The sequence below is a fragment of the Fistularia commersonii genome, chromosome 13 (genome assembly GCF_037954325.1).
Source record: "Fistularia commersonii isolate RoL2024-O1a breed Wild chromosome 13, RoL_Fcom_v1.0, whole genome shotgun sequence".
Taxonomy (NCBI): Eukaryota; Metazoa; Chordata; class Actinopteri; order Syngnathiformes; family Fistulariidae; genus Fistularia; species Fistularia commersonii.
In genome coordinates, this window is record NC_141296.1 from 4,704,343 (window position 1) to 4,721,500 (window position 17,158).

The following is a 17,158-nucleotide window of genomic DNA, read 5'->3' on the forward strand; positions in this document are numbered from 1 at the left end:
ACCCTCGACTGTCAAAACGGTAAAAACGAGTAGACCTGTGTATTAACATAACCGGATCTCTTTTAAATAGCACGCTTTGTGTCCAATAACAGTGTCTCTATGCAAATATTTCCACCACTCGTTTAATCGGGGGCGGGTCATATGGGCTTCCTTAGGTCTGTGTATGTATGTACGTGTGTTTGTGTGTGTGTGTGTGTTTGAGAGAGTGTCTGTGTGTGTGTGTGTTATGAGCAGCTGAAAATGGCGGCTCCGGACGTCGAATCCTTCTAACTTTATCGCACAATAATAAACATATGAATACACTCGGCCGTCGTCGCATAACATGGGGCGAAACTTTACAGAGAGGATTAACACGCTCAATTTGTGAAATGTTACTTTGACCACTACGACTAAACGGAGTTACATCGCAGAGGTAACGTTATTGATAAAAGGAGCTCACAACTGCTATACAGAGGCTAACGTCAGCTAGCTTGTTAGCGACTACGTTAGCAAACGGCTTATGAAAGAGATTGTCAACTGAGCTAGTTTACGTTAGCCTATAACACCGGGCAAATAATCTCAGTTAAGAATAACATTTATTCAGACTTTTGCTTCTGAATGCAGTTGCCGCGGTGGCCCTTGGTCTGTATCGGGTGACACAAGTGCAACACGAATATATATTATTTTGTAAATGCTGCTAACCTTTGGTTAGTGGTTAGCTGACGCTAACAGAGCTGTGTTACTCGATTGGCCATTGAGATAAGTGTATGTGTTTCTGCCCGATAAAACGGAAAAATGCAGTATATTTCCCCAAAAGCCGCATCGTACCCTATATGAGTAATTTGCTGTATTGTGAAACTTTGTTTCCTGTTCAGAGACTATGGAGGATCCACATACACGATACAGCAAACGCTTGGTGAGTAACTTAATTGTTAGCTTCCTGCGACAATAGTTTGTATTTTTTGCAGCTATAAAGAGGTTTTATCTTAAGCTATGTATGAAACGTTTAAGTACAAGGTACGTGTGTGCGATGTATTTTACCAGATACAAACTGCTGTATTTGTTAGACGTGATCCACACCCCGTTGTACCACTGGCCCTGCTCTTGTTTTGTTAGACACCCTAATGACGGTAATGAACCTTAAGAAGGGACTTTGGGTTCAAGAGGAGGTCAAGTTCAGTGTCTCTTTGGACAGTATTGTTAGTGACCTTGTTTCACCTCTTTCCAATCGTTTGCCCCTATTTTTAAAGCAGTCAACTACCCGACATAAAACTTGGGGACGTTTAAAGGGATACCCTTTGCAGATCCTAAGGTTTGATGGTCTAGGTGGAGGAGTGATATAAGTTCGATTGTGTTTTATATTAAAAAATAGCCCTTTCTCCTGCTCGATGATCCATTTAGTTTAAATATCTGTTAGTTTGCTTTTCAACACACCGATTATGAAATGGCAACATTCCATATGATTCTTCACTTATGCTTCTACATTTTATGACTTTTGGGGACAAAAGTTGTTTATTGTTAAGTAACAACTCCTTTGATACAGCCCTTGGTTATTAAAGTCAGTATACTCAAGAGTTGAGATAAAGGCACAGTTGTAGTACAGGGGTGGGGGTGGGGAGATCTGATAGGGTGTTGTGCTTGATCCATCTGTCTAGCCAAGCAGTGCTGCATTGGGTGAATAGCAGTAGGGGGGTAAGAGGAGGCAGTGGGTGGAAGATTAACCCCTGCTTTTGTAATGCTGTATTGTTTCGTTCCCCCATTAACTAAGTTTGTATTTGGCAGACTGACCGATTTGCATTAATTCATAGTGTTTTTTCTTGTCTTGACTTTATACACTGTTGACAGTCCAACTTAAGTTTAATCAGTGTTAGCTCTTGTTAGTGCCTGAACACTTAATTTCATAGCATTTAGCCAAGTGAGTATTGTTTATGAATATGTTAGTTGTGTTGCAACAGCAATTGTGCAAAAAAGTTCAATACTTTTTCATGTAAAATATTCTCTATTGTAATCACATTGTTATATACATTCAAAAATTGTAACTCCACATTGTAAAATTAACTCTTAAAACTTGATTATAGATACTATAGTTCCAGCTATGTCATATGACAAAATTATGCTAAATACAGTGTTGTGAAGAAACTCACCATTACAATGTACCAAGGGGTTTTATGCATGTTACTGCTGTATTTTGTGTATAACTGTCTTTGGTCTGTATTGGTAATGTACAGGTCAGATGGAAACATTAATGTAAATCTTTTGTCACCAGCGAACTGGCACGCGTCGCCGTTACCAGGATGATGGTATCTCAGATGATGAAATCGAAGGGAAAAGAACATTTGACTTGGAGGAAAAATTGCACTGTAGCAGGTTTGGCTCTGATTTAGTCAAACTCATGGACGGCAAAGGTAAGATGTCAACTTAACAGTAGAATAAATTGAGAAAATAGTCACATTTTGAAATACACCTTGGTAGTGGGGAACAAGTTAACTACTACGTTTGATCAAAGTTATCTGAGCTGAATTAGTTTTCTATAATGGCAATAAAACATGTAACTTTTTGAAACCCATTTTCCACCCAATTTGGAAATGTCTAATTATCTGATACTATCTGAGACTAGTTCCTATATCTCTTTCTTGAGTTACAAATCATAGACACAAAATCCATTTGAGACTACATAATACTGAGTTATTGACCAATGTTTTTTTCATTAATTTATTATCAGTCTCTGTAACTTTTTATTTTCGTCCTAATTTCTTTTTGAGACATTTTTCTTTTCAGATATTTTTGTATGACTGTAGCACATTATGATGCAAGAAAATGTCTAAACTGGTGCTGTATGCATACAGTCTTATTTCTGAATACAAGCAATGAAATGATCCTGACCATAATTAAGGTATATCCATTAATATGTTAATGGAACAAAGTGTCTTAGTGGTGAGAAAAATTGGCAAGCTGCCTCAGACTAAAGGCAGATCTTGGCTATTTAACTACACAGAGAGGTTAGTAATTAGCAACAGTGTTTTAAGTGAGATACTGTTGTTGACAGGGAAGTTAAGATGTTGCAGTTGTCTGCACTCATGAGGTGTAGTCAGAATTCTCTTTGTGTTGGGTCTATCGCACAAAGCCATTCGTCTAGCCCCACGCAGGAATATGCAAAAATTTGGTGAGCTGAAAATAACCGCAGGATCTATTGAGTTAGGACTGAAAATGTTCAAATTTGATTCTTAACTGGTGGCAGTGAATATAATGCTTTGTGTGGAAAAAAAAAACTGTTCATGATGTGGTCAGAAGTAACAGCCTGCTTGATTATGAGAATTTGTGGTTGATTTTATGTTAGCCTAGCATCTGATTATCCTGAACTCCAAGTTCTTAACCCTTTTTAATAACACGAATGATAAGTCTGTAACCCGATGGTATTGGATGCCATGAAGGCAAGATAATAACATCAATGAGTCACTCAGGGATTAAATAAAGGGACAATAGCAGGTTTTAACCTATATTCACAGCAAAACTGACAAATTCATCAAAATGTTAGTAACAAGTATTGTATAGTATTCCTCACAAGCATGTGAAAATATACACAAGCATACTTAAAAGTTCAGGAGAAAAGGTTCAGATAATGCAGTAAAATGATATTTAAAACCGACTCACAACTTCCATTGCTTTCGAAAAAGAACAGTAATACTTTTTATACTAATGATGGCACATTTTTTCCTCTGAGCTGTTTTGCTTGACATAGTTGATATGACAAAAATAGCTATGTTTCATTTGTTTCTAGATTTCACATTTGAATACATCCAGAGGGAAGGGCTCAGGGATCCCATAATATTTGAGAAAGCAGATGGACTTGGCCTACAGTAAGTAATACCTTTTTAACCATAAATTTGTTCTTGTAAAAAGCTGCCTCAGCACTACCACTCTTCATGGTCTCTTCTAATTTGTTGCAGATAACACATTTTGTTGGTTTTCATTAACTTCAAATGGTGATTTTTTTATTTTTTGTTTGTAATTAATTCATTAATTTATTTATTTATTCATTTTCCACCTCCCATATATGCATTTTCACTTGCTTAACAATTGAAATAACCCATAAATGCTGATTTGAGGTTAAGGCCACCAATCCAGAAAAGGTAGTAAGCAACTTGACACAGTGCAAAGTGAAACAGCTAGCACTTTTTGCACTAGATGCAGATATGAAAATAATACACTATCCTCTCTAGAGCCTTTTAAGAGATGATTAGAGGTCACTTTGACATTTGCGCAAACTAACAGGAAATTGACTCTCATTTTCAGAATGCCAGACTCTGATTTCAGCGTCAGCGATGTCAAGTTGTTTGTCGGTAAGTTTGATCTAACAAAGTAAATGGGCACATCCTCTGTCTAGTGATATCATTACTATATTGTACAGTCCAAGTAGTTTATGATTATTATCCGATTATTCTTGGTAAGCCGGTGGCCTCAGTCATTAAACTCCTTTTCAATCCCCTACAGGTAGTCGACGAATTGTAGATGTGATGGATGTGAACACCCAGAAGGGAATTGAGATGTCAATGGCTCAGTGGCGGCGTTACTATGAGACACCACCATCAGAAAGAGAGAAACTTTATAATGTCATCAGTCTGGAATTCAGCCACACCAGACTGGAGAACTTAGTTCAACGACCATCTTCGGTAAAGATGACCACAGTCTCTCACAGATGAAATTTGAAATCCTGAGTATTCCTGGCGAAAAATGACTCATAATTCGAATATTATTAGTCATTTTGTCATACGACCACAATTATATTTCTATATAAACTGTGGTCGTAGTATACTGAGCTCTTTCTACAGACAAAAAGGCATTCAGTTGTGACTTCTAGACCAATTGAATATCTTGTTCCATGTTCTTCTCTCAACCAGGTTGACCTTATTGACTGGGTGGACAACATGTGGCCCCGCCATTTAAAGGAGCGACAGAGAGATTCCACTAATGCCATAATAGACATGCATTATCCCAAAGTACAAAAGTAAGAGCACTAAAACCCATTACATTTGACTATTGCTGACCATATCACCTGTATCTGTGATCTGTGTATCTTCTGCAACTTTTTTTCACAGGTACTGTCTTATGAGTGTACAGGGCTGCTTCACAGATTTCCACATTGACTTCGGAGGCACCTCAGTCTGGTACCATGTTCTACGAGGTGGAAAGGTCAGTCTTGACCCAAAAATGACAGTGGGGAGCACAAGCATTTGATATACTACTGATTTTTCAGCTTTCCCCACTTGCAAACCATGTAGAGGGCTGTAATTTTTGTCATAAAAACTCTTCAATTGTGACTGAATCTAAAATAAAATTCAGAAAAACACACTGTATGATTTTAAGTAATTAATTCCCTTTTTATTGCATAACATACGTTTTTGATACATCAGAAAAACAGAACTTAATATTTGGTACATAAACCTTTGTTGGCAATTACAGAGATCAGACATTTCCTGTAGTTCTTGACCAGGTTTGCACACGCTGCAGCAGGGATTTTGGCCCACTCATCCATACAGATCTTGTCCAGATCCTTCAGGTTTCGGGGCAGTCGCTGGGCAATATGGACTTTCAGCTGCCTCCAAAGATTTTCTATTTGGTTCAGGTCTGGAGATTGGTTAGGCCACTGCGGGACCTAGAGATGCTTCTTTTGGAGCCGCTCTCCAGGTGTTCTGGCTCTGTGTTTTGGGTTTTTGACATGCTGGAAGACCCACTCACGACCCATCTTCATGGCTCTTACTGAGAGGAGGTTGTGGGCCAAGATCTTGCGATACATGGCCCCGTCCAACCTCCCCTCAATACGGTGCAATCGTCTTGTTCCCTCGGCATAAAAGCATCCCCAAAGAATTACGTTTCCACCCCAATGCTTCACAGTCGGGAACGTGTTCTTGGGGTTATACTCATCCTTCTTCTTCCTCAAAACACAGTGGAGTGGAGTTTTGACCAAAAACGCTCTATTTTTGTCTCATCAGACAAAGACCTTCTTCCATTCCTCCTTTGGTTCATCCAGATGGTCATTTGCTGGCTTGAGCAGGGGGACCTTGCAAGCGCTGCAGGATTTTAATCCATGACGGCGTATTGTGTTACTAATTGTTTTTCTTTGAGACTGTGGTCCCAGCTCTCTTCAGGTCATTGACCAGGTCCAGCTGTGTAGTTCAGGGCTGATCCCTCACCTTCCTCATGATTATTGATGTACTGCGAGGTGAGATCTTGCATGGAGCCCCAGACTGAGGGAGATTGACCATTATTGAACGTTTTCCATTTTTTTATAATTGTGCCAACAGTTGTTGCCTTCTCACCAAGCTACTTGCCTATTGTCCTGTAGCCCATACCAGCCTTGTACAGGTCTACAATTTTATCCCAGATGTCTTTTATACAGGTTACAAGTTCAAACTGGTGCAGTTAATAGAGGTAATGAACGGAGAACGTTACCTTTTTAAAGAGTAACTAATTGGTCTATAAGAGCTGCAATTCTAACCGGTTGGTAGGTGATCAAATACTTATGTCAATCAATAGAATGCAAAGGAATTACTTGAAAATCATACAATGTGTTTTTCTCGATTTTTGGTTTTTGATTCTGTCACTCACAGTTGAAGAGTACCTATGATAAAAATTGCAGACCTCACTGAAAAATCAGCAGTGTATCAAATACTTGTTCTCCTCACTGTATTTAGTGAAGCACTTCTTTCTCATATCTTACTTTTTTATTGCTTTTTTTATTGCTCTGTGATTGATACCTACATCATCTTTCACCTTTGACTTCTTCAGGTGTTCTGGCTAATTCCACCAACACCCCAGAACCTGGAGATGTACGAGAACTGGGTGTTATCGGGAAAACAGGGGGATATTTTTTTGGGAGACAAGTGTCATGACTGCCAGAGGATAGAGCTCAAGCAGGGCAATACCTTCATGATCCCATCAGGTCTGTCTTTTATCAACCTCTGCCAACTACATTATCCTGTAAAAATGTACACAGACATATTTTATTTTTATTTTTTTTAGGCTGGATCCATGCTGTGTATACTCCAGAGGACACATTAGTGTTTGGTGGTAATTTCCTGCATAGCTTTAATATCCCAATGCAGCTGAACATATACAGCATTGAAGATCGTACTCGGGTGAGATTCACTTTAGAAATCCAACTTCTGTTATCCAGAGTAACTGCTCTTTTACCAGACAAACGTCAAACTTTATACCTCGCAAACGTGGTGTTTATGAAGTATTATTAATAAAAAATGACACAATGTTCTAATCAATTTAAATTATTTTTACTATATTTTGCACAGTGATCACTGTGATCAGTGTGTAGTATAGTAATCACTTACTATAACCACATGTCAATGGAAAACCAGCTGGCCACCAGCCTCACTTGGTTTGACGATGACCAAATTGTAAATATTACTGAAAAAGTATTTCCTCCTTTGTCTCTAGGTTCCAGCAAAGTTTCGCTACCCATTCTACTATGAGATGTGCTGGTATGTTCTGGAAAGATACCATTATTGCCTGACTAACATCTCCCACCTCACCCCCGAGTTCCAAAAATACTCCCTCGGCATAGGTAAAGACTGATAAGATGAGCAAATATTGCTTGTTTTTTTTTTTTTTCATTCAATGCATCTGCTAATTTTGATGACTGAATGGAATTAAAACTGCTATGTCTATCTTTTCAGGACTAACTCGAGCTGACCTTGAAACTAATGAGCAATCGGGGAATGGCAACTTCAGTGGAGTTGACAGTGATGCTGAGAACGAGGAGATGGAGTTGAGGGAAGAGGAAGAAGAAGAAATCAAAGAAGAAGAAGTCGAGGAAATCGTCAAATCTGAGCATATACTAACTCCTTTTGAGCTGGAGGGACTGTGGAACCTTTTAGGCAAACTGGAGGAACTTCCAGCCCACAAAAAGTGTGTCCCTGCTGGGATCATGAATGCAGCGGCTTTGCTAGAAGACATGAAGGTGGTTGTCAACCGATTTTTTTGTGTAGTCTGAAAACTGACATAAAGTTAAACTAAAATTAATGAATCCTTCTAGATCACTATCCTTGGTGGAAACTATGTGTTTACATCTCGCTTTCTTCCCTTTTTCACATCCTTACTTGCAGGCTGTCCTCGAGAAGCATGCAAATGATGACCCAAAGCTGTCCTACACTGGAGAGCCCATTGTCAAGTGGTCCAAAAGAGTGAGTCAAAAATGAATTTTAACATTTGTTAAGCACAGACCGTAAACGCATAGCCACAATTCTATTGTAAAGAAGTTCCTGGCTTGTTTCGCTGTCTATTTTAATATGCGTATTTATGGATTTTAAACTAAATTATGCCACGATTATGATTTCTTTTATGCAGCCTTCATGGTACCGGCCCCCAACACCTCCCCCGCCTGTGCTTTACCGTCCTCGCTTGGGTCCCACCCCAAATCAGAGATCCACCAAACGCTCTTCCATCTCTGCTCTGAGACGGAGACGGGTTAGGTGTAAGCAATGTGCAGGCTGCTGCAGAAAGGAGTGTGGCAACTGTCAGTACTGCCAAGACATGAGGAAGTTTGGTGGGCCTGGACGCATGAAGAAGGGCTGTATGATGAGACAGTGTCTTCAAGTAAGTTGTTATATGGACGATTATTTTCTGGGCTGAATTTTGATAAGCTGTGCAGTAGATAAGAATGACGCTGCTCATGTAAATACTTCACCAGTCAAGGCAAAGACAGTAACATAAATGTGCTGACAACTGATGTTGAAGAATTTTTGTTTCATTCTAACATTCTAGGGTTAGAAAAGACACTGATAAAAATGTAAAGGCATGTTTGTTTGACCTTTTGTGGTATTTGGTTAAACTGTGGCTGTGGTTAATGCCCATAAAAATCTTAAATCAAGTATGTGAGACCAGTTCAGTTCCCCTCGCCAATTGCGTTGTGGGTTGCCGGGCTACATTATAGTTTTCATAGATGCACAAAACATGATTTATAGTCAGCGCTAAACATTCCATTTCAATTTACCTCTAAGTATTCTTATGTAACTTGTACATTTAATGGTATTAATCAGCTTTTCAAAAAAGTCATTGCCATTGGGCACTGTGAAGTAAATAGGATTCCTTTTTCTAGCCTGCCTTGCCAAACACAGCACGATGTGCCATATGTGGAGAAGGGGAACCAGAAGAATCAAACACAAGTAGTCACACACTCATGGAGTGTTCTGTCTGTTCCCGGATCACCCATCGACAGTGCATTAAAGTAAGAATATCCAAGATAGACCGTGGCTTGAACCAATTACTGCATGGTTTATTTCAGTGCTTAAAATTCAGGTTTTTCCGTTACCATTTCAGTAGTTTAAAGTATTGTCTTTGTCAGGAACCTGGTGAGGGAAAGGTGAATAAGGATTTGCCGAGCTGTTGGGAATGTCCCAAATGTTACCAAGCCAAAGATTCAGAATCAGAGGTATCAACAAGTCTTTATCTCTAAAAAGCTCACTGTCTCTTTCTCCCTGTCCTTGGTTTACGGATTCCAAATGATACACCGCATCTAAAATTTTGAGTTGTTGAAACTGAAATGACACTGTCCTATTACTTCCCTTGCTGTTACACCAGTCATCCAGTGATGAGGAAAGTGAGGAGTCGGAAGGTTCAACTTCCTTGCCCCTGTCTAAGCTTGCCTATCGGGATGGAATCAGCGTAGGCGAGAGGCTGAGACGAGGGAGACGGGGCAAACCCCAATCGCGATCTACAGCGCCACCGCCCTCTCAAAGATTGCTACTGCAGCATCAACAGAATCGGAACAGAGCAAATGCACTGAAGCTAAGACTCAAAAAGAGGGTGAGGGAAGAAAATGACTTGCAACTTCTTTAAAAAGACATGAGAAGTGTTGTATCATCACCAAAGGATCTTTTAACTATGTTTTAAGTATGTCTTACAGAAAAATACTCTTAGAGAAAACTGCATTAACTGATAAAACCACCCCAAGTCACAATTTCATGTGTAATGCTATTGCCATGAAATTATATTTCAGGTAATTCATGCTTGATCTGATAGGGAACACATGGGTGATATTAAATGGTTGTCTATTATTTGAGAAATACCATGTTATTCAATAACTTTATTTTTTATTTCAGATAAAACTGGAACGCATGAAGATCTTAGCGGTATGTAGATTACTTCTTTTTGTTGACTTCTTGTCTCACATTCATATCATATCGCTTGGACTGTTTTGTTATGCTCAGGCCAGGCCAGTTAGAATCTTAAAGACATATTAAGAGACTGGCTAGGGGTAGGCTGGCTCAGGTGGCAGCTGTATTGATTCCTGAGCTCCTTCTAGTCTGCCAAAGTGTTGTCAAGCAAGACATTGAACCCCTAACTGCCCCCTGGGCGCTGTTCAGTTGCTTCCTGCGGGTCATGGTTCATCCATGATGGGTCAGATGCAGAGGACAAATTTAGCTGATGTTGTGCTGTGTGTTGAACTGAATGTGACCAAATAAAGGATTTCTCTTTTCTTTCTTTTCTTTTTAGCTATTATCATTCAAAAAAAAATACACAGTTACTGAATTTACACAATAAACCCATGTTACCCATGTATATTGTTTGAATACTAAACCTTATGGACCACCATTAAGAGCATGTTTTAAAGCAGCATTGAGATTTTGAACATCTTTTCCCTCCCAACAGAGACAGGCCGCACTAGATCGTTCTTCTAGGACACTGGCCTCCAAATTACTGGCCCGACACCACTCGCCATCAAGGAGATTTTCTCAGGGAAGAGTTAAGGGGACCTCCCTTTACCAAAATTCTTCCAGAGAGACCGGGCCTTTCCAGCAGCAGTCATCCCTCGGTGTGGTAGTTGAAACCAAGGGAGAGCCACGCCGAGGAAGGGGGAGAGGCGTAAGGCTGCGAGGAGGAGGAGCCGGAAGAGGAGTCACAGTCGGTAGAAGTCACGGACAGTTTGAGGAGGAGAGTGAGGATACTAGCAGCAGCAGCTCAAACAGCAGCAGCAGTGATGAGGATGAGGAAGAGGAGAGGAGGCAGAACAGCGGGAATGGAGGCAATAAAGAGAACCAGCCACAGTCGAGACAAGGAGGACGAGCAGCCAAAGAAAAAGAGGACGAGCTTGATTTGGCCAACCAAAATGGTATGGAGGAGGATGAAGAGGAGGAGATGGAGCAGGACATTCAAATGAGGGAGAAAGTCGGCACACATATTAAAGTGACACTGCAGAGGCCATCCAAGGCCAAACAGGACTCATCAGCCATTGTTCCCAAATTAGAAGCTATAGCACCTCAATGTGCTTCTTCAACAATACACAACCAGAGTAGACCCCTCGCTAGACCACCCATAAGAAATCCTAATAAACAATCAAACAGACACACACCACCTCTCACTCGCAGTGGACATTCACGAACTTCCCATCTAGAGAGGCTTGATGCCTCAAAAAGAACAAAGCTGAGTAGTCCAGCTAAAATGAGCAATGGCGCCACCTCATCATCATCCTCTGAGCATCCCCATCTTCGCCTCCCTCTGTCCGCCCTGCAGGAAGGAGGGAGTGAGGCAGAAAGGGAAAGCTGTGGGAATCGACCAGACTGTGACAGGGAAGTGTGGGTGTCTGTCTTCCGCTACTTAAGTCGAGCAGATCTCTGCATTTGCATGGCTGTGTGCAAGAACTGGTACAAATGGTGAGACTTCACAAATATCTTTCCGTCTGTTTTTCTTTTCGGGCCATTATTTCAGCTCTGTTTGATTTAGTCAAGTATTTTTTGTTTTTCTCCAACCAGGGATTTTGAGGCACTTACCGTATTTTACTATTACCTCTGCTGAGGTTCCAAGTGTGCATAGGTGATACTAAACACCATAGACCCTCTGATTGAGTCATAAAACAAGTGTGTAGAAATATCACTACATAAAACATGGAACTGCAATTCAACAACCAATGCATAATAACCAGGACCAGCCCACAACCATCAACTCCAGTGAAACTACTTGTATAAACTCCATTCGGAGGTTGATGTGTCTGCTCCCTGGGAATCTGTTGCTCATCTGCTGGCCAGGGAGGGCGCTTCTCTGCACTACACTGGTCCATAAATTATATACATGTCATTCCTTGGCCAAAGTAGGTGCTTGAGGATTGCAGAAAATCTGCACTTGCAAAAAATGACCATGCACTCATTGTTGCATTTGAAGTCCTGATACTACAATAGATCCCATATCAGTAAGCCTGGTGGATTAACAGGAGTTCCTGTTCTGAGTTGGCAAGAGAATCAATTGTTGTGAAATCTGTCATTTTCAAAAGTGGGTTGAGCCTGTATTAGAGCTTGGCACTTAAAGTGTGCTGAAGGAGGAACATGATCATCCTTAGAGTAATGAGCTTTTAAGTATTGAAACTTCTCCCCAAAGCAGGAAAGTTTTACAAGAGCTGCTTTTTTAAATAGCAGATCTACGACTTTTTGCAAGATGATAATGAAGAGATATTCATCTAATGAGCTTGAAATGAAAAGTCAATTTTTTAGAAGCTCAGCATCTGAAAACCCTTTTTTGTATGGAATAGACAAACATTAAACATTATACTACCGTGGTACTCCACAAAATCAGGTTCCCTAACCAAATGGAGGAGATGCCACATATGGAACTATTACCTTTAGACATGTTCTTAGTAATATTTTTTTTTTGCAAATTCAAGACAGTTATACAGTATGTACATAGCAGATCATAGGTACATAACTCCTGTGACTATGTTTTCTTTATATAATATTGATGTCAGCCAATGATGTTACACCCCATTTTTCAAATATTGTTCTAAACATCTTCTCATTTGTAGGTGCTTAGACAAGCGGCTTTGGGCACGGATTGACCTGTCCATCAAGCGCACTATCACTCCCCAGGCTCTAACAGGGATCATAAAGAGACAGCCTGTCACTCTGGATCTCTCTTGGACCAACATTTCAAAGAAACAGCTCAACTGGCTGGTTGGACGCTTACCTGGTAACCACACACACAAACACACTATTTTATACAGGGCCTTTTTTTCATTTTCATCTAAGACATTTCATTCATATTGAAACTGCCACAAACTAATTTCAGTATCTTTGAATATTTAATTTTTCAGGGCTAAAGGATCTGATGCTGTCAGGTTGTTCCTGGTTATCTATTTCAGCTCTCTGCTCCTCCAGTTGCCCTCTCCTCCGTTCTCTGGATATACGGTATGCAGATGGAGTCAAAGATTCTCAGATCAGGGACCTTGTTACCCCTCCAGGTGAGAAAAAAAATCCTTTCAAAATGTGCATAGTATTAATCAAGAAAGGCCACTATTATTATACTTTTATTATAAATAATGCTAGAAATTGTTTGGCTTTATTGTAAACAAAATATATATCATATTTACACTAATCAAACATAACATTATGGCTACTGACAGGTTTGCTTGTGTTTTACTGTAATTTTGTAAATTTATTTTGTGTTTGTTGCTGTCCATCTTGGCCAGCACTCCCTTGAAAAGAGGCTCTTAATCTCAGTGAATTTTTTTCCCTGGTTAAAACAACGATGAAAATACTTTAAGAAAAGTGCAAGTGAAAACACATTGTTTAACATATGGTGTAAGAAGCAGGAACAATGGATCGTAAGGATTTAAGCGTGTTTGACAAGGGCCAAATTGTGATGGCTAGATGACTGGGTCAGATCTTCCAAACTGGGGTTTTTTGTGGGGTGTTCCTGGTGTGCAGTGGTCAGTATCTATGAAAAATGATTCCAGAAAAGAGCAGTGGTGAACCATGGGCAGCCCAGGCTCACTGATGTAAGTGGAAGCGAAGGCTAGCCTCTGTGCGCCAATCCAATTGAAATTGCTTAACAAGTGAATGCTAATTCCAATAGGCATGTGTCAGAATTGTCTGTGAATTGTGGCTTGTTGCATATAAGGCTGCATAGCTGCAGCGTAGCCAGAGTGCCCATGCTAGCCCCTGTCTGCTACCTAAAGTGCCATCAATTTACAAGTGAGTCATAGAACTGGATGAACCTGGTTTCTTTAACATCATGCAGCGAGCCAGGTTCATGTGGGTCAGTTACTTGGGGAACGCATGTCAACAGGATGTAATAGGGATATAATAGGGCAAGCTAGCAGAGGCATTTGATGCTTTGGGCAATGTTAGGCTGGGAAACCTTGGGTCCTGCCAGCCATCTGGATGTTATTTTGACACTATGGCCTACCTGAGCAACGTTTTGGACCATGTATACACTTTGATGATAGGTACTACCTGATGGCTGTGGTCTCTTTTAGCATGATAATGCATAAGCGAAACATCTTCAGGAATTGTTTGAGGAGCAAAACAAGTTTGGGGTGTTGCGTCCCAAGAATGCGATTCTATCAAGCATCTGTAGGATGTGCTTGATAAGGAAGTCACCACACAGGTCTAGTGGAGTCCGTGCCACGATGGGTCAGGGCTGTTGTGGCAACACAATATTAGACAGGTGGTCATCATGTTGTGCCAATCACCAGATAGGTGACTGAAAAAAAATCCAAGCTTCTGTCTGTTAACTTTTCCAAATGTTAGGGTTTAAGGCAATTCGTTTTCTTTATGGTTTGATTTTGCTTCCAGAAAAGAAATGTTCCAATGTCACGACTTTCTGCATTATACAGTGACTAGTGTCAACCTCTTAATTCTGTACCCAAACCTGTGCCCAAGTAAAAATGTTCTTTAAAACACTTAAACATAATAAAACATTGACAAGGGAGCAAAGTATAGACAATTAATGGTACTTGTTATGCTTTCAGTTGACAATATCAATACTAATTATAGGGGAGGTTTCACAGTGGGGCTTGATTATATCCAAAATTGATGGGAACATTTTTTATTACCATAATATGCCTGAACTCTTTGTACACAAATTGGGTACCAATCCATGTGCATAATAGTAACAGCAATGAAATGATAATAAAAATAAATTTCACTAGCTTAAAACAAATGAAAATTCAAAAGAAGCATTTCCAAAAGATTTTTCACACCAGTGCAACTTAACGTTGTGTTATGGATGATATGGAAAATAGGCGTGCTAATTTTGCATATGTAGCCCTACTGTAAGAAATTTACTATCAGCTGGTTTTGCATGTTTGTTATCCAAGCAGATGCAAGGTTCCAAGATTGACATTATTTTGTTTTAACAAAGCAAATTTTTGTTCAGAGTTGAAATCTTAGTTAAGATAAGAATCTTAGCTAAGCAGCATGAAAAATACTTTTGCCCAAACTGTGGTCTCTCCAAAGATAATTACACTTGCCTGAATGTCTCTCAATAGTTTGCAAGTGTTACAAAAATTTAATCGTTAAGAATTACATCTTAGTCAAAAACAGTTGTATGTGTAAAGTATCCTGCACATTCAGGAAACATTTGTCTGTTTTTGTCACTTTTCATTTTAACACTGAACTAACTCTTGGAATTTTCCTGATTTTGTCTATTTTCTAATGGCTGTGGTCCAGGCTGTGACAATCGCAGTCAGCTGCGGACAATGCATTGTCTTCGACTAGCTGGCCTTGACATCAGTGACTCCACTCTCCGCCTGGTGATCCGCCACATGCCCCAGTTAACAAAACTGGACCTCTCTCATTGCAATAGTCTCACAGACCACTCCATCAACCTGCTGACTGCCGTGGGCTCTTCCACCCGCAACACACTCTGTGAGCTCAACCTCGGAGGTGAGAGATGGATACTTACTAGAACAGTGCTCTGAAACAAAAATCATTTTCAAGTCATGGTGACCCACAAAGACTGCACATTTACAAATAAATATGATTCTGTATACTTTTTTCCTTTGCCAGGTTGCAGCAAACTGACAGACACATGTTTGAAGTATCTCCGCCGCCTGTCATGCATATCATTGCTTGACCTGCGAGGCTGTAAAGGTGTCTCCCGTAAGGCCTGCGAGTCCTTCATCTCTGAGTTGTCAGTCAACACACTCTACTGCCTGTCAGATGAAAAACTGATCCAGCGGATATCCTAAGCTTCTTCCCCCTCTGACGACAGAAATAGCAGGGGGGGCATCCTAATGTGAATCTCTGCAACACAAAAGGACACAGAAAGGCTGGGAGGTTCACAAACAATGTAAAGGAAAGGGGTGAGGTCTTAGCTTTGAGTGCTTGCTCACTTGACTGGTGTGGACAGAAGAGGGTTGTCAGGGCTGGAACAATACACCTAAATGAGACTCAGGAGTTTGTTTGTTTTTTAAAAAAAATAAATGTATGGAATAACACCTATTTTTGTCAGGAGTGGGAAACATGGGCCATTAATTAGCTCTACTAGACTATGGATCCGCATTCATTTAATTTTAGTCACAGTTGGTGCTTTTTTTTGCTGAAGACTTTTAACAGCAGGTGACTGGTGGAAGTGCTGGCTTGTCTCAGTTTGATGACTTCTGCTTTATGCACTAAAGCTATGGTATTTTAAACATGGTTAAAGGTGATTGGTCTCACATGAAAGATCGTTTTAGACATTAAAAAGTAATTTTGGTGCAACGATAAAGTGCTATGTATGATCACTTATGATATTCAAGGACAATGTGAGAAGTGCACAATTAAGTACACAAGACCTCACCCCCAAAAGGCTGGTTGCATCAAGAAAGCGGGATAAGCCAAGGAGCAGGTGTCAGTTACACTTTCTATCCACATAACCATTAAGACATCAGGTGCTATTATTTCCAATCTCTTGCTTTGTTTTTGTACAAACTACATTTAGAGTAAATGTTGATATTCTAGATGAAACCGTTCCCCAACCCCACCCCTCTTTGATACAGCCTTTTTGTTTTCATTGATGAAAAATGTGAGTACCTAATTTTCACTGATTTTCATGACCTTATTCAGTTCTATGTAGAGATGTATAATTCGTTCTTGGGGGGATAGAGGTGTTCATTTATTTGTCCCCAACAGGTAAAGTGTTTCTGTATTAAAGGTCTGTCCTCAGAATTCTCTCCTGGCCACATCCCTACAAATCAATATAAAAATATACTTTTGTGTAAATGTGTTTTCCTCTATTAGATGATCAAAATGGGAATCCTGTAGCATTGTAATTATTTTCAGAAGCATTTTTACTTCATGTTATTTGCGTTATTTTTCAAGAAAAATAAAATTATTAAACCGGGGAGCTTCGTGTCTTGATGAGAAGCAAGTGCAAAGGTATTGACAAATCGATTCGTCTCGTTTAAAGAATGGAGAAA

At 40.0% G+C, this 17,158-nt stretch overlaps 1 protein-coding gene across 1 annotated transcript; it reads left to right on the top strand.

The window, feature by feature from the left end:
- Window positions 1-140: 140 nt before the first annotated feature.
- On the top strand, window positions 141-17,083 carry kdm2ab (lysine (K)-specific demethylase 2Ab). Its single transcript, XM_086157921.1, has 23 exons — window positions 141-412; window positions 855-895; window positions 2,246-2,384; window positions 3,758-3,836; window positions 4,273-4,319; window positions 4,471-4,649; window positions 4,878-4,984; window positions 5,076-5,169; window positions 6,766-6,919; window positions 7,000-7,115; window positions 7,429-7,555; window positions 7,668-7,951; window positions 8,097-8,174; window positions 8,338-8,586; window positions 9,089-9,217; window positions 9,335-9,421; window positions 9,571-9,795; window positions 10,092-10,121; window positions 10,642-11,642; window positions 12,782-12,945; window positions 13,070-13,216; window positions 15,429-15,644; window positions 15,768-17,083. Exons 2-23 carry the CDS (start codon window positions 860-862, stop codon window positions 15,947-15,949), a joined length of 3,870 nt encoding a protein of 1,289 aa, XP_086014047.1. The 5' UTR covers window positions 141-412; window positions 855-859; the 3' UTR covers window positions 15,950-17,083.
- Window positions 17,084-17,158: the final 75 nt, after the last annotated feature.